General features: G+C 51.9%; 6 protein-coding genes across 6 annotated transcripts; 2 read left to right on the forward strand and 4 right to left on the reverse strand.

Annotated features, from left to right (window-relative positions):
- Positions 1 to 300: 300 nt before the first annotated feature.
- N7455_004844 (KilA-N domain-containing protein) lies at positions 301 to 1,931 on the reverse strand (the record flags this gene model as incomplete). The annotated part of the gene is made up of 5 exons (XM_040961092.2): positions 301 to 325; positions 379 to 1,261; positions 1,317 to 1,479; positions 1,547 to 1,752; positions 1,871 to 1,931. 5 exons carry the CDS (start codon positions 1,929 to 1,931, stop codon positions 301 to 303), a joined length of 1,338 nt encoding a protein of 445 aa, XP_040808482.2.
- A 666-nt stretch (positions 1,932 to 2,597) lies between these two features.
- Positions 2,598 to 3,560, reverse strand: N7455_004845 (oxidoreductase, short-chain dehydrogenase/reductase family; the record flags this gene model as incomplete). Its single annotated transcript, XM_065604898.1, has 5 exons — positions 2,598 to 2,812; positions 2,869 to 3,020; positions 3,073 to 3,141; positions 3,213 to 3,272; positions 3,343 to 3,560. The coding sequence occupies 5 exons, from the start codon at positions 3,558 to 3,560 to the stop codon at positions 2,598 to 2,600; spliced, it is 714 nt and encodes a 237-aa protein (XP_065461798.1).
- Positions 3,561 to 5,195: 1,635 nt separating this feature from the next.
- Positions 5,196 to 5,771, reverse strand: N7455_004846 (cupin domain-containing protein; the record flags this gene model as incomplete). Its single annotated transcript, XM_040961088.2, has 1 exon — positions 5,196 to 5,771. The coding sequence occupies one exon, from the start codon at positions 5,769 to 5,771 to the stop codon at positions 5,196 to 5,198; it is 576 nt and encodes a 191-aa protein (XP_040808448.2).
- Positions 5,772 to 14,300: 8,529 nt separating this feature from the next.
- Positions 14,301 to 15,074, forward strand: N7455_004847 (uncharacterized protein; the record flags this gene model as incomplete). The annotated part of the gene is made up of 2 exons (XM_040961063.2): positions 14,301 to 14,612; positions 14,706 to 15,074. 2 exons carry the CDS (start codon positions 14,301 to 14,303, stop codon positions 15,072 to 15,074), a joined length of 681 nt encoding a protein of 226 aa, XP_040808450.2.
- A 1,244-nt stretch (positions 15,075 to 16,318) lies between these two features.
- On the reverse strand, positions 16,319 to 17,535 carry N7455_004848 (NAD(P)H-quinone oxidoreductase; the record flags this gene model as incomplete). Its single annotated transcript, XM_040961101.2, has 4 exons — positions 16,319 to 16,942; positions 17,035 to 17,126; positions 17,184 to 17,453; positions 17,523 to 17,535. The coding sequence occupies 4 exons, from the start codon at positions 17,533 to 17,535 to the stop codon at positions 16,319 to 16,321; spliced, it is 999 nt and encodes a 332-aa protein (XP_040808435.2).
- A 615-nt stretch (positions 17,536 to 18,150) lies between these two features.
- On the forward strand, positions 18,151 to 20,772 carry N7455_004849 (uncharacterized protein; the record flags this gene model as incomplete). Its single annotated transcript, XM_040961099.2, has 1 exon — positions 18,151 to 20,772. One exon carries the CDS (start codon positions 18,151 to 18,153, stop codon positions 20,770 to 20,772), a length of 2,622 nt encoding a protein of 873 aa, XP_040808495.2.
- Between the last annotated feature and the right edge of the window lie 135 nt (positions 20,773 to 20,907).

Here is a 20,907-nt window from a genome sequence, read left to right on the forward strand (position 1 = left end):
AACAAGGGTAGGGGGCATGAAATGAGCTAAGAGGCAATCCAAATAACCAAGTCTGGTGCAAAACATAGGGAGAGGGATGGGAAGGGGAGGGGAGGGCAAAATATTAGAAAATGGTGTCAATAACAGGCACAGGGCACTCAGGATCGCCGGCGAGGAATATATTTATGATAACGACAAGGGGAATTGGGCATCAGAAGTGAATATTTGGGTAGCTGAGCCGTCGCAAGCGACAGACACGCCGAAAAGAAGAGACCAAAATTTCAAACAGACTGGATTTTGTCAAGCAAAACCTCATCCTGTTTAGAAAAAGTATGGGATAGAAGCCCTAGATATGATGTTAGTGTTGATTCGGAATATTCGTAACACGGAATGACTTACGCCAGAGCAAAGGCCACGGAGACACCGAAGATAGAGCGGTTGCGGACACGCTCCTGCTTGAGCCTGTTCTCAAGCACCTTGGCTTTCTTGGCTCGTTGGGAGGATTCGGCCGATGTCTCTTCGTCGTCATCCTCCTCGGCCTTGCGCTTGGTGGTCACCTTGGCAGATGTCGATTCGGCAGTAGCGCCTTCGGCTTGCGCCTTGATGGCCTCTTCCACCATCTCCTTGGCCTGAGCAATCATCTCTTCAGTCTCCGCAGCAGAGGGCACCTCCGGCAGACTGATAGGCATATCCAGGGAAACAGTACTGTGAGTGGACTTGACAGCATCAGTGACATCGTCAGCCACCAATACCTCGACGGTCTCCTGTTCCTTGATCTCTTCCTTCTTCTTCTCTTTCTTGTCGGCTTTCTTCTTTTCTTTCTTTTCCTCCTTAGCCTCCTCCTTTGCATCCTCTTCGGATTCCGCGGTAGCTAGTCTTTGTGCCACGCCTCCTCTGGTCTTCTTTCCAGGAGATCTGCTTGACGTGACTTCTGTTTCACCATCCACGGCGCGCAATTCGGGAATCGTGGCCGAAAGGGCGGAGGCTGTATCTAATGCCGACTGAAGACTAGCGTTTGCAGCCTTCGTGGACGGGGTGCTAGTGACATCCTTGGTGATGCGGGTGCTGCGGGGCTTCCGAGGAGACAACAACTTCTTGCTCGGAGAAGCGGACCGACCTCTGCGGTTGCGCTGCGACACGGGCGGCTCATCGGAGGGAATTTCGAATTTCGGCGGGGGAGTGATGTGCTTCTTTGCGCTGGAGGGACTTTGCACAATGTCCGTTGGGTCCAGCAGTGCGCGCACCCAATCGTACATTTGGTATTCCTTGGAAAGCTCAAGGGCTAAGTATAAAGTCAGGAATTGTTTTATAGGGAGAACATCCTGGTCAGAACATACCAAATGTGGGCGAGATCCACACATTGCCAGCGACTTCCTCTTCGCTGGTATACTCGCGAGCCTTCAGATACTCACGCTCTGTCCGCTCTTCATCGGCCTTCGCCCATGGGAATGCAATTTTGAACATTCCAGTCGCGCTAACAAAGCCATCCTTACTACGGCGCTGTGACGATGAGGCCCGAAGTCAGTGCCCGTCGAATTTCAAGATTAGATAAAACGGGAAGTCTCACCATCAAGAAGTAACTATCTGGGTGTTGTTGGGGGTGGGGAGGGAAGATCTCAGAGCCCTCGAGGTCCTTGGGCAGCGGAGCACGGAGGTGAGCATACTCGAACACGCCTAGGTTCTCGGGCTTGGTTGCGTTTGAGGTCCCAATCTGAGCAGGCTTGACGGAGAGGTTGGTTTGTCCAAGACGACGGCGGGCAAGGAGCTCATCATCTATAAACCAGGGTAACGCGAAATCGTTAGCGGTGGCCTCGAGGCATTAAGGGAGCACGAGGCGGGTAAATAGCCGATGCGCGCGGTCGCGCCACCACGCGCCAGTGTTCGAACTTACAGGTAGGAGCAACCTCGATCGTGATGAGCGGATTAAACTGTTTTGGGAGTGTTCGCGACATGGTGGGGGGATGTCGAGTGAAGTGGGAAGATCTTGCGGGTGACTTGCGGGTGACTTGGAGGGAAAGATGCGCCAACGTTGGCCACGTAGCAGGCGCGTCAAGCGACAAAAATCAAGAATCAAATATTACCACCGACAGATCTTGTTTCTTGGCAAAAAGAGAAATGCGCAGCCAAAATTACGATTGATAAGGGCCCAAAAAAAAAAAAAAAAAAAGGACGAGATAAAGAAGACAATCAGGAGAGATGAGAAGATGCAAGTCGCGAATAATTGCGTCGTTCTGAAGCTTGACTTGTTCCGGTAAGGTCCGGTAAATGAATGGTCATGTGCGGTACTTGAGGGCTCTGGTTGGTTAATTGGATTGATACAGCGTATCTAGTATACCCCAATGTATTGTAATTGTTGGCCCCGTGACCTTGAGATTCCGGGCCAACACTTTCCTTGTTTGGACTTGATCTTCATCTTCTTTTACAGAGTCCTTTTACAAAGTACAGAAGTCCAGGGTGTCTTTCTTTATGTCTCTGGATATTACTTGTTTTTGACTACATACGAGTATGGTTATATATATACAAGGCTTACATGCTGCATGGAATTGCTACTAATAGTTATAGAAATCCTCCTTCCTGTTCCACACGGAGTAAATATAAGTATAAGATCTGCGGCCTGCCTAGGGCTTCCCACCACGCATCATCTTGGAGAGGTTCTCGAAGGCAGTGCGACGGTTGTCCACAATCCCGTTGAATGTGTCTACTGGCCCAATACTGCCAATTACAATCTGATCTTTGCCCTCGGCCAGTCCCTGATAAACCTGCTGCGTGAATGCGTCCAAGGGCATTCCCAACTGGCGACCCGCATCCTCGCCCATGTAGTCGTGCAATTCCGCTATAGCCAAGGGTCAGCACTGAAATATCAACATTATGGGGCCAGGGTTGCCTTACTCTGGACCGGTGGAGGGGAAATCTCGACCACTTTGGTGTTCGAGTGCCGCAGCTGCTCCCGCAGACAGAGAGTAAATACATTCAGGGCCGCCTTCGATGCTGAGTACGCCGGAAGCGTGGCAGCAGACACGATGGCCAAATTCGAGCCGGTACTGATACATCCATTAGCTCTTGCCGCGGATTGCAGCCGGGTAGGCGTCTTACAAGATGAAACTAGTTGGGTTCGGGTTCTTCTGAAGATAAGGCAAAAGGGCATGGGTGAGAGAGACGAAGCTGGAAAAGTTGATCTTCACTTCCTCGTGGAACGCGTCAGATCAAACTTGTCGAGATCTGTCAGATCGTACGGGTTTTGCACCCCGGCATTAAACACAATGGAATCAATATCCGGCGATTCCTTCATCACCCTATTTGTTGTCCATCACCCCGTTAGTATGTGGAAAGCCGCGGGTGAGGACCTCGGGAAAGACACCGTACCTTGTGACAAAATCTGGAATCTTGGCAAACTCTCCAACGTCGAACCGCTCGCCCTTCGCATGTGCAGCCCCGAAAGTTTGCACGAATTCATCCAGACGGTCCTGCCGCCGACCCATGGCGGTGACCATAGCCCCCGACTCAATTAGACGGGGCGCGAGGGCCTTGCCGATTCCAGCTGTCGCGCCGATAACCAAGAAATGCTTGTATGGGAACGCCATTCTCTCTCTAAGAAATCCGGGGTCTCAGCCGTGGTTGATTTGGCACTGTAGTTGGGGGAATTATGAGCCTGCGGTGTCGCTGCGCTGTGACCGTTTATATTAAGAAGCACCTTTTAGCTTCGCATGCCGCAGCCACTAACTAGAGGCTTATATAGCCACCAGCTGCGGGGTTCGGTCTTTACGGTCTTATCTTTCTTGTCCCCGAGAAATTTCACACCAACATCAGCAAATGGCCTCGTGGTTACTCGGTGACGCTATGGCTAGCGTTGCATGGACCTTCCTGCTCTTTGTCAACTTATCAACGCCTGGGACCGAGTGAATACGCGGACATCCCTGCAGCGGCTGTGTATCCTTCCGAGATGACGCAGGTGATTCGGAGCTGTTCTCTAACTCGAGATCAGGTCGAGTCCAAAGATATCCACCAAGTCTTGTGAGAATCGACCCCCAGGTCAGATTCACACCCGGAAAGTTAGGAACCCGCACCTGCATACACTACGGTAGGATATAAGCATTGCACATCGATACAAAGATGGATATCTGGGAAATTAGGTGGAGAGTAGATACGTTTTTTTTCTCTCGGCTTTGTTCAAAGATTGGAATGTAACCTGCGACTTAGCGGGTCTAGGTCAGATTGACACAAGCAAGCGCGTCCATTGACGTCGAGCGTGCATTAGTGCCACGGAGCGGGATTCGGCTGTACGGCAGTGCGCCATAGCATATTTTTGCCTGTAGTTCATAGCTTGTAATATGTATTTTATACTCCGTACAGCAATTAATAGTTAAAGTAGACTAATTATCTCGTAAAAGTAGCGTTAAAATTGGATTCAAAGAGCTCATGGGGGTTATAGAAACTGCCGTGGCTTAACTCGGGGAAACAGTACCGAAAGGGGGCCAGCAAGATGGCATGATGGTAGAATGAGAGGCACTCTGTTAGGAAGCAAGAATAATGGGAGCTATACTCCGTAATTTTCTGGAGAAACATCGGGGGCAAGGGTGATTTCTATCGCTGGCTCGAAACATCCGCTAAATCCGAAGTTCATACCGAATCACGAATCTTTGTACGAAGTAGCAGGGGTTATATGCCCGACCCCTGGACTTACTTATGTGCGGCCCTCTTTTGGGCTAAAGAAATTCGGGCTACCCGCCAGAAATATGTGGTCAGCAGGCAGTTCGAGCTAAGCATTCGAGCCAAGAATTCGACCAAAGATAAGCATTTATGCATGTGTCGAATACTATGCATGATGCATGGTAGAAATTACCGTGTCAATACAGCCCGGAAAATCAATGGACCGTTATGATAACGGTACCATACAAAAGTACATACATTGCTTAATCCTTGATGTCCGCATAGACTGGGAAAACAGCGGACTTTGTCAAATTTAGTTAGAGATTTTTACATACATTGTCGTACACGTCTATTTTCTGTCATTATACTCCCGATCCCATTTCAAGGTACTGGGACTCACATACCTTCACAGCCTGACCCACATTGCCTTGGTGACCAACCCCAACAACCCTTGAAACGCCCCCTGGTCAACATTTCCTGCATGGGAAATTCATTGCCATCAAAAAGCCAACTGAATGGAAGTTAGCGTAGGCATACACGCAGTGCGCAGTGTTTGTAACAATAGCCATTCAATGGCTTGATTTGTACTCATTTGTCCCTCTTCCAAGGTCCTCGTTCAAGGCGGCGCCTTCCACAACCAAGGGCTGAGAATGTTGCATGAAGAACATCATTCTAGCCCACTCCGTCTCGCTAGAATTTCTCCATCCATGCATGGTGGCTCGCTGGATGGCAACATCTCCGCGGTGCAAGGTTCTGACGTGGCCAGAGTCCATCACCATATCAATGCTTCCCTCCAAAACAACACCGTAGTCCAAACTCTGAGTCTGGTGGACCATAACATCATTCTGGGGCGCGAAATCAACAATTCTGCAAACAATCCCGCCGTTATGGATCAGGCCAACATTAGATGGAGCCATGATCTTGTCGCTCTCGGCAAGGTCCGCGTCGTTATTGAGATTTGGTGGAAATTCAGACGTCACATAGATCTCGTGGAGCGAGACCTGGTCCTTATCGAACGTTCGCCATTGCGCGGGTCTTTCTTCTTGGACGATCGCCTGCCCGCTTTTGTCATGGCCAGTGATATAGTGTGTCAAGCCGGGTAGTGAGGACAGTTGTCCTTTGTTCGGGGGGCGAGATTCAGTCATTACGACGAAATGGAAAGAGGATTGAGAGCAAGTAGAACTCTTAAAAGGGAGTCTTGAATGAACAGTTTCTTAATATCTACGGAGTGAGAGGTATCGATTGCTTATTTATCATTTCTCACTCGACGTATTGTACAGAATGGATGGCGCCCCCGGATTTTTTACCCCGCAAACCCACTGACTGAACGATGAGCCACGTGAACCTAGGTTTGTATATATATTTTGATCAATCCATGGACCTTGACTTGGCTTTTGTTGCGGGTAAAGTGGTTGCGACCACGTGACATTTTACTGGGCTGTCTGAGATTCTGTTAGGATCGCATGGTTTCCATTGGGTAGTACTAATTACTAGCTAAATGCAGAATGTATTACATCAGCGCCAAGCATGGGCTTGGCCTCCAATAAAACCCCTGAGTGCTTACTAACTAGCAAGTAGTAGTAAGCACTCGCTACCAGGTACTTGCTCCAGTACTAGGAATGTAGCGCCTGAGGCACCAATAAGTTGTGGCCTCAGGCACGGAGAGTAAGCAAACCCTCCAAACCTCTCGGAAGCACATCCCTCCCCACCAGATCTAGCTTACCGCCCCGGAAGCTGCAAAAATGAAGCTATCCAGACTTCCCGAATAGGCAGTATAAAAAGACCCAGCAAGATGAGAGATCCAACAAAGGCCGACAAAGACTTGCCCGGTAGGCAGTGAAAAGGCTCCTTTGTGTGGCCTCACTTTGTCTCCTTTGTTCTTGCTTGCTCGGGTATTCTAAGCAAACAATCAATCCTTTGTTCTTGCTCGCTTAGGCATTGTAGGCAAGCAAGCCTTCTGAGTATAAATACCCCCATCTTTTCCCCTCAAATATTTCTTCTCCTCTTTTCTCCCCAGTCTTGCTTCCTATTCCACTCTTTGACGACATTGAACAACTTGTTGGTAAGTGATCTATCCCGTGTCTCGCTTGTTGTCGTTCTTGTCAGGTACTAACACGTCACTTTGTCACAGTAACAATGTCGTTCCCAGCCGTGAATTCACCTGCTGGTCCCTCGCCTGACCCTCTCGCCGTGCCAGATGAGAACTCAGAGGGAAACACCATGGACCTCCGGTCGCTTGGCGCTTCGTCTCCTTTGTCGGTGCCGCAAGACTCGCCTGACATGGAGACCTCCTCTGCGGGAGCCTCGCAGTCTTCTGGTAAGTCTCATCCCTCCCCCATCCTCGCTTGTTGCCCCACTTGCTAACTTTCTTTAGCCGGCCCGTCTCCCTCCCCTCGCTTCGTCAATCTTGACGCTGAGGATGCCACCGAGTTGCCTACGGGCCTCGATGATGCCCTGCAACCGGTTCTACCTGAGGAAGTGAGAGGTATGTTGGCCGCGTTGCAGGAGGAGTGGGAGAGGATCGGAGGTGAAGTGGATTGGCCCCAAGCTGATGGAGTTTTCCAGCTTCGCGCGGTTACATCCCACAACCATCAGGTGGCCGTCATTGGCCAGTGCATCGGTGTCGCTGCTCCCTCCGGGGAGGAGTGTACTCGGTGCCGACGCAGTGCTGGCTGCTTTGCTTCTTGCCGGGTCGTAGCTTTCCGTGAAAGCCCGAGCAAGAGCACTGTGGTCAGCCTGGGTTCCTGCATGTGTTGTCACTTCGCAGGTGTGGCTCGTGCTTGCTCCTTGCGCGTTGACACCCCTGCCTGGGCACTGGACGCGCTTCGTGTGCACTCCCCCGAGTTCCAGTACCCAGCGGTCACTCCCACTAGTAAGTCCCCCGCCCAGCCCACTACCCCTTCCTCCGCTCCTCCCTCTGCCCCTCGTTCTGCTGCTTCCCGCTTCTTCAACTCTGTGTCTAACCGCTTGTCGTCCCGCAAACGTCCCCGTACCTCCCCCTCCGCCCCCGACTTGCCCCTTCGCCCCCGTGTTGAGTCTCGTGAGGAAGTGTTGCAGGAAAGTGAACCTATTACCCCCCGTTGGCGCAGTGTACTTACCCGTGAACTTTTTGAAGCCCCCCCCCCCATGTACGGTTGCAGATGGAGCGTCGTTTGACGGAGGAGATAGCGCAGATGCAGGTAAATGTTGATCTTGTTCGTCGGGATTTGCGTGGGTTGGAGTCACTTCGTGGTCAGGAAGCGATGGAGCGGGCTGTTGGTGAAGAGGAGGTGGATGCTGTTTGGGCTGAACATGTTGCTGACGTCTAGTTTGTTGACCTCTAAGTAGTACTTGCCGAATACAAAACACTTGTTCTAATCAATGACTTCTTCGTAGTCCCTTGTAGATTGTTCTTCGTAGTATTGCGGGAGTCTTCGCTTGCTCGCGTACTTGTTGCGGCAGCGGAACCTTCACTTATTGTGAATCCATTGCGTATCGACGCGGCCTGCGGAAAAGGTATGGAGATGCTTGTTGCATTGTCGGAGCGTCCTCCATCTGCTGATCTCCTTGGCCATCCTTTTCAGCGGTGTCGTCGCTCTCTAGGTTCTCTCGTGGAACCTCTTCTACCTCTTCCTGGGTAGGTATCCAGTCCACTTGTTGGGACTCTTCTACCTCTTCCTGGGTAGTCCTCCGGTCTACTTGCCGGTACTCCTCCACTTCTTCCTGAGTGGGCGGATAGTCCTCCTCTACCTCTCTGTGGGTAGGGGCTGTGTGTTCTAGACCGTTCCTCTGGGTCTCTTCCACTTGTTGTTGAGTGGGTATCCTAGCCGCTTGCGGCCATGTTTCATCCGGCGCGTGTGCCATATCCTTTGCTTCCGGCGCAGGTGCCGTTCTTTTCGTCGCTTTAGCGGCTAGCGGTTGCTTCCTCGCTTTCGCTGCGATATGTCGAAGTGCTTCTTCCCTTCCCACCAAGCGTGAGCGTACCCCTGAACGCTCCAATGTGTCCCATTCAGCCCGGGAAATCGTGGCTAATTCATGGTAGCTAGGCGGTTCGTCGGAGTCCCTATCGATCACTTCGCCTCCGTCAAGTGGATGGCGAATGTCTACACCTTCTCGCCGAAGCCGATGCTTACCGCCCGACGACGTCCACAACTGGTTGGGGTTATCGACGAAGGCGTCGACAAGGCGGCGACCGTTCACCAAGTTCCTCAGCACCCGGCCACCCGGCTCAGCGAGTGCATACGTGCCGAGTGGGTGAGCTTTCAGAATCTTATACGGCCCGAACCATTGTGATTCGAACTTCTGCTTTGCCTCATTCCGGACCAATACCCACTTGCCCGGTTGCAGTGGGCAAGTGGTTACTTTCTCGTCGTGAATTTTCTGCGCCCGGATGGCTTTGTACAACAACTTCTCGTTGGCCTCGGCTCTTGCGTGATTGACGGCCATGATCTTGCTGTCTAGCTCCGCTGGGTCTCGAGCAGAGGTCACCGGCTCGGTGTCCCCCGGCAAGCGTGGATGGGTTCCGTATACCAAGTAGAAGGGACTCTTGCCCGACGTGGCATGTTCCCTCACCCTTGTGGCGAATAGGGCTTGTGCCAAGTACAGGTCCCATACTCTGGTAGGCTTACCCATGCAATACTTCGTGAGTATCCGTCCCAGCAAGCCGTTGAGGTTCTCCACCTTCCCGTTCGTCCGCGGGTGGTATGGCGTGGTCGTCCGGTGCTTCGCGTTGATCAACTTGATGAAGTACTGCACGGAGGTGGCGAGCAAGTTGGCGCCATTATCTGTCAGGAACTCCGCAGGTGCACCGTATACCGTGAAAATGTCGTCGTGGAGGAACTCAGCGACAGCTTCCTCTGTCGCTTCTGGCAAGGCCTTCGCAAGTGGCCAACCGGTGGCGTAGTCGATCGCCGTGATGATCCACCGGTTGCCGCTTGGTGTCGTGGGCAGCAAGCCGATGAGGTCGATCCCCCACCTTTCAAATGGTTTGATACCTGCGCTTGCTAGGTACTGAGATGCCTCTCGCTCGAAGCTCTCGTTTCTCGATCTTGACACTTGGCAATTCGGACAGAGGTGCACCACCTCTTCCGTATCCTGCCGTATGCCGGGCCACCAAGCGCGGGTGCGGAGCACTCCACGCAGTCCTGGGTGGCCCAAGTGTCCATATTCCCTATGCATCCTATCCAGAAAGTCCTTCCGGAAGGGTGGCTCTAGGTATGGGGCGGAGGATCCGTCCCCATGTAGGTAAGTTAGTCTGGTATTCTCCTCCTGCGTTGCGGCCGTCGGCAAGGGCGACTCGTGTATCGCTAGCTTGCCTGCCCAACGCATAACTTCTCGGCGGAGTGACTTATCGTCCGGCAAGCTGCCGGCCGACAAGTATTGGATGGTAGCGGCGTACCATTCCACTTCGTCGAATCCGCCCACCTTTTTCATCAAGTTCAATCTCCCCCAAGTGGGTGCTCCCTGGGCCACATTAGCTGGTCCCTCTCCGAGAAAGTCAGGGCGCCGGCTAATGGCGTCGGGGACGACCGCTTCTTCTCCTTTCCGGTACCGAAGCTCGAGGTCGTATGCCTGGAACTCGTCGATCCAGCGAGCAAGTCTCTTACTATATGCTCGCGTGGTGGTGAGGTATTGGAGGCCTTCGTGGTCGGTAATGATAGTGGTTCTTGTTCCATTCTCCAAGTACCTATCCCAAGTCCGGAGAGCTTCCTTGATCGCGAGAAGCTCTTTCTCGTGGACTGGGTAGTTCAACTCTGCACCTTTCAACTTGCGGCCGTCGAAGGCGACGGGGTGCATCTTCCCGTCATCCCCCACTTGGCAGAGCACGAAGCCGATCGCCCATTCGGAGGCGTCGGTCTCTATAGTGAATGGCTTGGCCCGGTCGGGTTGGACAAGTACCGGGGCGTTGACAAGCGCCTCCTTCAAGCGTATGAAAGCCACTTCACATTGCTCGGTCCAAGTGATAGGTCTAAACTTCTGCTTACGCAGTTCTTCGTCGGCCTCCTTGGTTAGGTTGTGCAGAGCCACCGCTATCTTCGCGAAGTCTTTGACGAAGCGTCGGTAGTAGGTGGCTAAACCTAGGAAGCGGCGGACTTCGTTGACGTTTGTTGGCCGTGGCCACTCCTTGATGACGTCCAGTTTCATTGTAACGGCATGGACCTTGCCGTCTCCGATAACGTGGCCACAGAATTCGAGCTCCTTGGTGACGAATACGCACTTTTTCGGTTTGGCAAAGAGCTTCTGCTCGCGTAAGCACTGCAGGACTTCCTCCAAGTGAGTATAATGCTCTTCCAGTGTCCTCGAGTATACTAAGATATCGTCCAGGTATACCACTACCGACTTGCCCAGGTAGGGGCGGAGTGTCTCATTCATCAAGGTCTGGAAAGTGGCCGGCGCATTGCAGAGTCCGAAAGGCATCGCTTTCCACTCATACTTCCCCCATATCGTGTTGAATGCCGTCTTCGGTGTCGCTTCCTCTGCCATCCGAACCTGCCAATACCCAGCCACCAAGTCAATCTTCGACAGGTATCTGGCTTGGCCGACGATGTCCAACAAGTCCTGGATTCTTGGAATGGGGTACCCGTTCTTGGCAGTGAGTTCGTTAAGGCCTCGGTAGTCGATACACATTCTCCATTCCCCTCCCGGCTTCTTGACGAAGACCACCGGGAAGCCCCAGGGGCTCGCTGACACCTGGATCAACCCTCTATCCAGCAAGTCTTTCACTTGCTTCCTCAGCTCTTCGAGCTTCTCGTGGGATAGGGGGTATGCGTTGACGTTCACTGGGTCAGCCGTGCCTGTGTCGATGTGGTGAACAATGTTCCGCTTGGGGGGCAGGTCTGTTGGCAAGTCGTCGGCGAAGACATCCGCGTACTTTTTGAGCAACTTCGCTAGGCGAGGGTCCTCGGTGGACTGGTCACTGTCCTCGCTCTTCGCGGCGTAGAAAACCGCGTACTCGGTATTCTTATTTTTCAGGGCTCGTCGAACGTCCTTCTTTGATAGCAAGTTCAACGTCCCTTTCTCTTCTCTATCCAGTACTCGGCCATCCACCGCGTGTACTTCGTGTTCTCCTTTATGGTCAGTGAGCCACATTCTTCTTGTCGGGAAGCTAACCTTCGGGTCGTGCGTGCATAGGAAGTCGTTACCGAGCACTACATCGTACCCCTCAATGTCGACTGCCCACACCCTTTTTGTGCCGGCCCACTTGCCTAAGCGAATCTCCAGGTCCATTGTACCCTGAGTGTGTAGGGTCTCGCCGTTCGGCAGCGACACCGGCAACGGCACGCGCTTCTTCCACTTGCCGCCTAGACGCCGGGCAGTCTTCAACGATACAAACGTGTGGCTTGCCCCGCAGTCTAACAACATACGACAAGTGACAGAGGGTCCGGTTGCCGTGGGCCGAGAGAGTGAGCCGTCGAAGAAGTTGAGATGTTCTCCGAGGGCGTTCAGCCTCATCACAGCCCGCGGGGTATCCCGCTCTCTTCCATCCTGGCTAAGCCCGGTACCCTGCTTGTCGGGGCGGCGGGGCTTGGGGAGAGGGTCAGCAAGCTCGCCTAAGCTTGCTGACCCTGCCCTTTTCCCTTCACCTTGCAGTTTCTCTTGAGATGTCCGGGCTTACCACACTTGAAGCAAGTCCTTGTGTCCTGCATGGCAGATAGGTCCATGGCGTCAGGGCTTGCGGGAGCCCGGCCGGCCTTAATATGCCGTATGGGACGGCCATACCCAGACGCTTCCTGGGTACTCCGTTCGAGCTCTAGCAAGAGATTGACTGCTTCCTCGGCATTTGCTTCAGGTCGGCCCTGCTGCCTGAACCACTCTGCCCTGAGAGTTGAGTTCAGGCCCGATACCAGTTGCAGGATATACCCTCTTTCCGAGGGGCTTTCCGACAAGTTGCGAGACAGCTCCAACAAGGCAGCGTGGTACGTAGACAGGGAGTCGTTTCCCTGTTGCTTGTGCGTGTACTCGCGCAAGCGGTCCGACTCTGCCGTCTTTGGCTCGAACTTAGTCCGGATCCAAGCCTTGAAATCCGCCCAAGTGGTGATCCGTTCTCCAAGTCCCGCATCTACCTGCTGGTTGGTCGTTCTCCACTTCACCTGAGCGTCTCCTGTTAGCAAGCCCGCGGCGAAGGCCAGCTTGTACGCGTCGTCATCGCTTCGGCCGCTCACCATTTGGCGGCGCATAAAGTAGTCATCGACGTCATACAACCAGTGATTGGCAGCGTTGCTTTTCTGGTTGCCTTGGTACTTGGCCGGCTGACCTAAGTCCTTCAGGCGGCCAGCAATCTCCGCTGGGTGAGGGCCGGACTTTGGCCCTGTGGCCCCCGGGCTCTGGCCGAGGCCCGGGCCATACGTTGTAGACATCATGACGATGGCTTCGTATTGCACCGCCATCATCTCTGGGTTGGTGGTTACTTGCTGGAAGATGGCCATCCTTTGCAGCGGTTCTGGCAAGTGGTCGAAGGCTCTCTGCATATATAGCGGCAGGTGAGCCCTAAACGTTGCCGGCGTCTCCGCCTGACTTGTCGGCGGCATTGCCTCCGCTTGCTGGAACTGCTGTTCCTCTTCAAAAGGTTGATTTTCCATTGCGGCAAGTGACCAATTGGGGTTTCGGCGAGTCGGTATCTTCCTTGTCAGAGGCTTTCTTACTCTGACTTCTTCCAACTGCCTCTGCTTCTTGGGGGCCCCCACTTCGCCCCTAAGGATACGGATCCTTGACCTCTCGCAGCGTTTCCCTTGGTGTACCGCCGCCAGCAAGTTCTTGGTACCGGCTTAACGAGCGGTCCACCGCACACTGCTTCGTGGTCCCTGGATCGAAAATTCCTTGCAGCAGGGGCTTGCTCGAAGCCCTCGCCTGCTGCCTGGCTTCCTGGGTACACTTGTTGGTCCCAGGAACCGGTGAGGAGGCGCGGTCTCTTATGGGGATGCCGCTGCCTCCCTCCGGCTTACCGTAGGAGGTAAGGCCTTAGCAAGACATGCTACCAGATGAGATTCTGTTAGGATCGCATGGTTTCCATTGGGTAGTACTAATTACTAGCTAAATGCAGAATGTATTACATCAGCGCCAAGCATGGGCTTGGCCTCCAATAAAACCCCTGAGTGCTTACTAACTAGCAAGTAGTAGTAAGCACTCGCTACCAGGTACTTGCTCCAGTACTAGGAATGTAGCGCCTGAGGCACCAATAAGTTGTGGCCTCAGGCACGGAGAGTAAGCAAACCCTCCAAACCTCTCGGAAGCACATGTCGCTTCACTCTAGCCCAGCCTTGCTTTCGGCGACAGCCCGTCTATGTTATCAGCGAGAAGCTACCAATTAATTACAGAGTTCTCCGAGCCAAGCCAACGACATCATCGGCTACCGATCCAGACCGTCCACTAGTCGCTTGGAATTTCCAGATCGTGTACTAGAGTATGGTGCTTGGCCTCCTGATAGGAGTTGCCACTATAACCAGATATCGCATTTCCTTTTTGTGGAGAGAGGTCATGGAAATCCGGGGCTCCGCAAAGTCCATCCTATAAGAGATGCTTCCGACATCGCCCCACAATGTGAGAGCTGACTACTTATGAAGATAGGTGTTAGGAGTCTTGATGCTTGGTCGGATACTATACATTCAGTGATTTTTCTTCTTCCTGCCCACTAACTACACGGATTGAGTACCAAGATTATTCCCTCAAGTGTCAATACAAGAAAGCGACGAGACAATATGTCTGAGAACAGCGAAAAGGTGGGCTTTGGCCAACACACCTTGGAAGAACCAGTTCATCTTGAGACGGTTACTGTTCGTCAGGATTTGGAGCCTGGAAATACTATCCATCAGGAGCTTACATCTATTGAGGGAGACAGTGACGATCCTCAAAGTTGGCCAAAATGGAAAAGAGAACTTCAGATATGGATGATTGCAGTTCACTCAATGGTGTCAACATTCATGGCCGCAGGGATCATTCCAGCGTATGAAAGGATGGCGAAAGACTATGGTGTGAGCGTTCACCAAACTAGCTACTTGAGCTCCGCACAGGTACATTATCATCACCGCCTATGATTTTATTTTTCTGTCCTCTACCATTGCTTCTCTTTGGTCTAACATTCCCTGCTCGGGGCGCTTCTATAGATCCTCCTCCTTAGTGTCGCCCCATTGTTATGGGGCCCAATCAGTTCTCGATACGGTCGTTACCATCTCTGTGTGTTTTCTGTCTTTGGTAGTATGCTGTGCAACATTGGAGGTGCACGATGCACGACCTTTGGCGCTCAAATAGCAACTCGTGTCTTGACAGCCTTTTTGATCTCACCTCCCATTGGTATTGGTGGTGGAATTATCACCGAACTTGCTCTTCCTGAGCACCGAGCTGAAAAGTTAGGCTACTGGACTCTCCTGACCGTACTTGGTACCCCAACTGGTCCATTCATCATGGGCTTTGTGATGCAGCATACCGAACTGTCCTGGGTGTACTGGATCTTTGCACTCATGAACTTCGTATAGTTTGTTGCATACCTGGTATTCGGGGCAGAGACGAGATATGTCAACAGCGAAAATGGCGAGCATATCAATTCAGCTCTTTCCTCCAAACGAACACTCCTGCAGCGTTTGCTTCCACGGCGAACTGACCCTTCACCACTATCCTTTCGGGCTTTCCTCAAACCACTGTCTCTGGCCAAGTATCCACGCATCTTGATTCTAGCATTAGCGCACTCGATCACCTTTTGCTACGCAAATATCGCAATAGTGGTCGAAGTACCAATTGTATTCGGCGAAAAGTTTCACTTGAACGCGCAAAAAATTGGATTGCAGTTTATTGGCGTGGTCATTGGATCCGCGTTAGGTGAACAACTCAGTGGTCGAGCGTCGGATTATTTTATCAAATTTCTTAGGAAAAGAAAGCCCGAGGTTCATCCAGCAGACCGTCTATGGCTGGTCTGCATTGGATTTGCTACGGTATTCTGTGGGTTACTGACTTGGGGATTCCAATTGCAAAACGCTACCAGCTGGAATGTCACTCCATGTGTTGGCGCCGCCATCGCTAGTTTCGGTAATTAAGTCCAGACCACCATTCTTCTTGCTTTTGTGGTTGATAGTCACAAGGAGAAATCCACCCAAATCAGTATTTTTATAAACTTCTGTCGGTTGGTGTATGGATTTGTAAGTTAACATCCTTTTCCCACGGGCTCCAAGAAAGAGAATGGAGAACACTAACACTGCCTCTAGACCGGACTTTTCTATTTCCCTCAGATATTTGAGGCTCTAGGCTTAGGTGGCGCTTACGGGGTGATGTGTGCTATTGTTGCCGTTTGTGCACTTATTCTGACGGTTGCCATTCATTTCATTGCACCTCGCCCTGGAAATAAGTAGGCAGGTGTCATATGCGCGAGGGAACGGATTTAAAAGGCGCGCAGTATACTCAAAGAGAGACCTGGCTGTTTCTCTACCCTGTTAAACCTTTGAGAAGCATCTGCTGGGTATTTCCCGGGGTCTCGGAGCTGTTGAGGGGCTGTGTTGACTGCTGGGATATTTCACTGTTCTTCTTTCCTTGTAGCTTGATTTGAATCTTAATTTCCTTTTGAAAGAACTGGGTTTAAAAGCAACAAATGTTTGTAAACCCCCCCCCCCCCCCCCCTCAGAAACCGTGAGGCGGAGCCAGAAGCATAAATGGACACTCAATACGGATAACCCAGTTCTAGATAAGAGTTCACATAAAAACCATCAGAAGTTGCATGGTCAGGATTTGTCTAATCCACCAAGCAAACGATCTTGCCCTTGCTAGTGTTGGCTTCCATGAGCTGATGAGCTTGGGTCACATCCTTCCACGAAAAGACACGCTCGATGGGAACTTTGATATCGCCACTCTTGATCCCTGGGAGAACTTTCTTGCCCATTTCCTCCTTGACACCGACCTGGTATTTAAGATCACGTCCGCGCAAGGTACTACCGCTGATGGTGATCCTCTTGCGAAGGATGGGTGCAATCTCAAGCGGACCTGGCAGAATTGACCCGCTCATCATGCCTAGAATAACGACGCGACTATCCTTGGCGGCCACATCCAGGTTCTTGGTAAAATAGTCCTTGCCAACGAAATCAATTATCACATCGACTCCTCCGTTATTTGTGGCTTCCTTGATGCCTTCGGACCAGTCGCTGGTGCGGTAGTTGAAGCTTTTGGTGGCGCCTAGGCTCTGAGTAAACTCCACTTTTTCATCGGAACCAACCGTAGTATACACCGCAGATGCTCCAGCGGCGATTGATAGCTGAATACCGGCGAGGGAGACCGAAGAAGCGCCGGCGTGCCAGAGGACTTTGTCTCCGGGTTGAATTTTTGCGACACTATGGAGTGCTTGGGTGGCGGTGATCCAAGTCTATATTTCATGGGACATCCGTACGTTAGCATCCTGGGTTATCCTACCCCGAGATCCGAAAACTTGTAAGAGAGATCTTGAAAAAGACTTACCTCTGGTATAGCAGCCGCAAGCTCCCAGCTCCAGTTACTGGGCTTCTCAACCAACATATGACGCGAAACGCGAACGTATTCTGCGTAGGCCCCTATTACCAGCACAGGTCAGCGCAACCATCATCCGCAAGCAGTGCGCGAATAGAGACCTCCGTATACCAAGCCGAACACCTCGTCCCCAACTTTCCAGCCTCCCACCTCAGTTGTTTCTCCGATTTCAGCAACAGTGCCGGAAAACTCGACTCCCAGGATCGGACCGGCCTGGGGCGGGACAGGATAGCGACCCTCACGCTGGGAAATGTCCATGCGGTTCAGCCCGAAGGCCTTCACCTTGACCAGAACCTCATCGTTCCCGGGGGCCGGCTTAGCAAGCTCGTCGAGGAAAAGGGACGTTGCAGGCCCCGTGGACTCTTTGATTCCTGTAAGTAAACGGATATGAGTATGTCACTGCGGTATAGACCTAGAGTGGAGGGGGCATTAGGTCGCACCAACAGCTCGCATATTATAGATTATAGATTTTTGAGTTATCCAGTGATTGAACAGAGTGTGCAATTAATTTTCAAACAAAATAAGTGATTATTGCTTCACCACTATTGAAACCACCCTCCCAGGAACCTACGTGGCACGTTGGGGGGGCTGCTCGGGTGAAGTGGCAGTCCACAAGGTTTACGAATATCCGGGGCCAACTGGGGCATGGAGCGAGAAGCGCGGGGTACCGCCCCCTGAGCAGGCGTCACTTAAAACTAGGAAATTCATACGATGAGTAAATGATCAAAAGCACATAGGCTAGGGTTCTGGGAGATTCGAGGATGCGTTGTGGTAGATAAAAGGCCAAGCAGAAATACGAGAACACCGGAGTAGGCCCAATCTATATATAGACACAACTTAGCAGTGAATATAGCATAACTTTATCGCTCTTCCCACAAGCTTCTATCCATACTACCCCGATTAACCCCATTAGCCCTATTGGCGCCCATAGATGCTATTCTCTCCCCGCAACCAATCATACGGACTTCCCCGTCCTTTTTTTTTTTTTACCTTCGGCCACCCCGCCTTCCACGCCCAAAATGATAACATGAACAAAATGCCATCCGCTACCCTTCGCCCACCTCCATAATGTATACCTGTCGGGTGTGCGACAGGACTTATCAGTCGCGAGGCTCGCTCACACGTCATTTGCGTAATCACTCCGTCGACAGTAGCCATCATGTTTGCCCAATATGCGATGTGGCCTTTTCCCGCCGAGATCTCCTGCGACGACATTATCAAATCCACCAGTCCGAGAACCTCCCTGTCTCTCCCAGTCCAGGCAGCGAAATTACCAAGTCGGCTCCTAGACGGCGCTGCCATACAGCCTGTCAACGCTGCCGCGAGGCCCGGATAAAGTGCAACGGCGAACACCCGTGCGCCCAGTGCGTTTCCAGCCAAACGGAGTGCCAGTTCAGAGCTCTTACTCACCGGGTGAGCCGCGTCGTTGAAATGGAAGCCGCCCAAGAACATCGATCCAATCCCAACTATGAAGATTCGGGGAGTGAGGGCGAAATCCCCCCCGAAAGCCAGCCCGAAGGGGCCCTGCCGGTAGCCCCGGATATGCCTCAATCCCCGGTGTCGAACATCAACAGCCCGAACATGGCCTTCTTGGGTCCAGCCCAGCCAATTCTGGAGCTGGATCAAATCCATCGAATGCCTCCAATTGACCAAATGGCCGAGATGGATTTCAGTTGGGCCGGCACTGTCCCTTGCAACACCGGCTCGTGGCCCTGGTTACATGAGAGCCTTTTCCTTCAAGGAAACCCGATGTTGAACTGGCCCAATGACTTCGGCTCATCGCTCATCGACCAGTCAAATATAATTCAAGATTCTGGTTTCAATGTATTGCCCGATGGGCCAGCCCCACCATCAGCCTCTAGAACCGTGTCCTCCCCAACGCAAGGTTTCACTTTCGGAACACCGATCACTGCCATCACTCAAACGGAGAATCAGATTCCTTCCGAGCAGGAGAGAATAGGCAGAAGTCATCAGCCACATATTTCTGATGTCTTTGATTCTAAAGGTCAAATGGCTCTGCAAGACAAGATTGTTCATGAACTAGTGGCTTATGCGGGCGACCAGACCCTCACCCCTGGGTCACAGATGTCCAGAGCCTTCTATTGGCAATCTATCTCCATCCGTATAGCGGAGGCATTCAAATTCGATTCATGGCCATCCGGACAACCAGAGTTATCCCTGAACCGGATGATGGACATGTACAAAGAAAACTTTTCTCCATTGTGGCCATTGCTTAGCGGCAAAGAATTCGACCCAACTCATCTTCATCCACTGCTCTTTCTCACAGTGATTTCGATTGGATGCATGTATGGCGGCGAACGAGAGTGCAAATTTGGGAACATGCTGCACGAGCATATCCGTCGACACCTTGCCGTATCTCTCATCGGACTAGAAGACGGGGAAGGCGATATTCTATGGCTGGGACAGGCCAGACTCCTGACTCAAGTGGCCGCACTCTATTTTGGGCAGCGCCGAGCATTCTCATATGCCCAACACCTTGGGGCAGTTGTCATTGCCCAGGCACGTCGCATGGATCTTTTCTCTACGTTGGGCTCTGGTATCACTGGAGGTTGTCCAATAGAGCAACAAGTCGATGCATGGCACAAGAATGAAAGCCGTAAGCGGCTCGCATTCGGAATTCTTCGAGCAGATGTTTTTGCAAGTGTCCTTCTCAATACGCGGCCTTTACTATCTGCCGAGGAAATATATTTGGATTTTCCTACGGATGATGAAATATGGGGAGACTTGAACAATACCCCACTGGACCAGTTGGTAGCTCGGTTGAAAGCTGAAGCGCCCAAGGCATTGGGCCTACCGTTCTGTGATGTAGTCAGAGTGGCTGAAGATCGCGGCGAGACTCTATTAAACATGAATGCTAGAGGATACGAGCTCTTGATCTTCGGCCTTCAGAATCACGTTTGGCGATTTAGCCATGACAGAAGCATATTCCCTCGTCTTACGGGCCAGTCAGATGGCATTGTTACTCAGAACTACAATATGCGCTCCTCCGCCGGCGGGCGCCTTTCAATATCGGCTTCATCCCAATCCGATCAATTGGGTCTCACGTATCGCCAAATGAACGACCTCCGAGATGACCGCGTTCGCATCACTGAAACCCTGCAAAGATGGGAGCAAAGTTTTACGGCGACCCGTACTACACAGACGTTCGCCAAAGAGCGCAGCAGCGTGATGAGCAGTATGCTTCTCCTCCACATTTCGTATTTGAGATTATGCGCGCCCCTTGCCGATCTCCATTCCGCGGCCTACACCCTCATGGACAAGAAGTCCCTTGATGAAAAGAAGTTGCAAGCCTTGCACAATTGGGCAAGGGGCCCGGAGGCGACTCAGGCAGTGGAGAGCGTACGCCACGTCTGGTCGCTTCTACACCATGAAATCAATCGCGATGGCCCAGAAAAAGCGAAATACAATCTACTCGCTTTCTCCAGCTTACATCACGCGGCGGTTGTGATCTGGGCAATTGCGGGTGCTCACCCTGAGTATACAGAAGAGACACCTGAATTGCCCGGGTCAAAGAATATTGCTCCAATCCCAATACATCGAGGTCATAATAAATCTCTCCTCAGAACTGTTGTTAGTTTATACCAGCGGCTGATACCCCGGGGGTGGTACTCCTTTGCCACTGCTGCCGAATACATGGCTGCCCACCCATTCCCCACATGTAATAAATAATATACCAACCCTGGAATGAATATTTCTGGGTTCTTGCTTAGTTTGAACAGACTTGAAGAGTGAGCCGAAAACCTGTGAATCCTTTGGTTTCCTGTAGATACACAATAACAACGTTGAATTCTCATTTCTTAACGA

The sequence above is a fragment of the Penicillium solitum genome (assembly GCF_028829755.1).
Source record: "Penicillium solitum strain IBT 25940 chromosome Unknown utg000003l_segment0_segment0, whole genome shotgun sequence".
Lineage (NCBI taxonomy): Eukaryota > Fungi > Ascomycota > Eurotiomycetes > Eurotiales > Aspergillaceae > Penicillium > Penicillium solitum.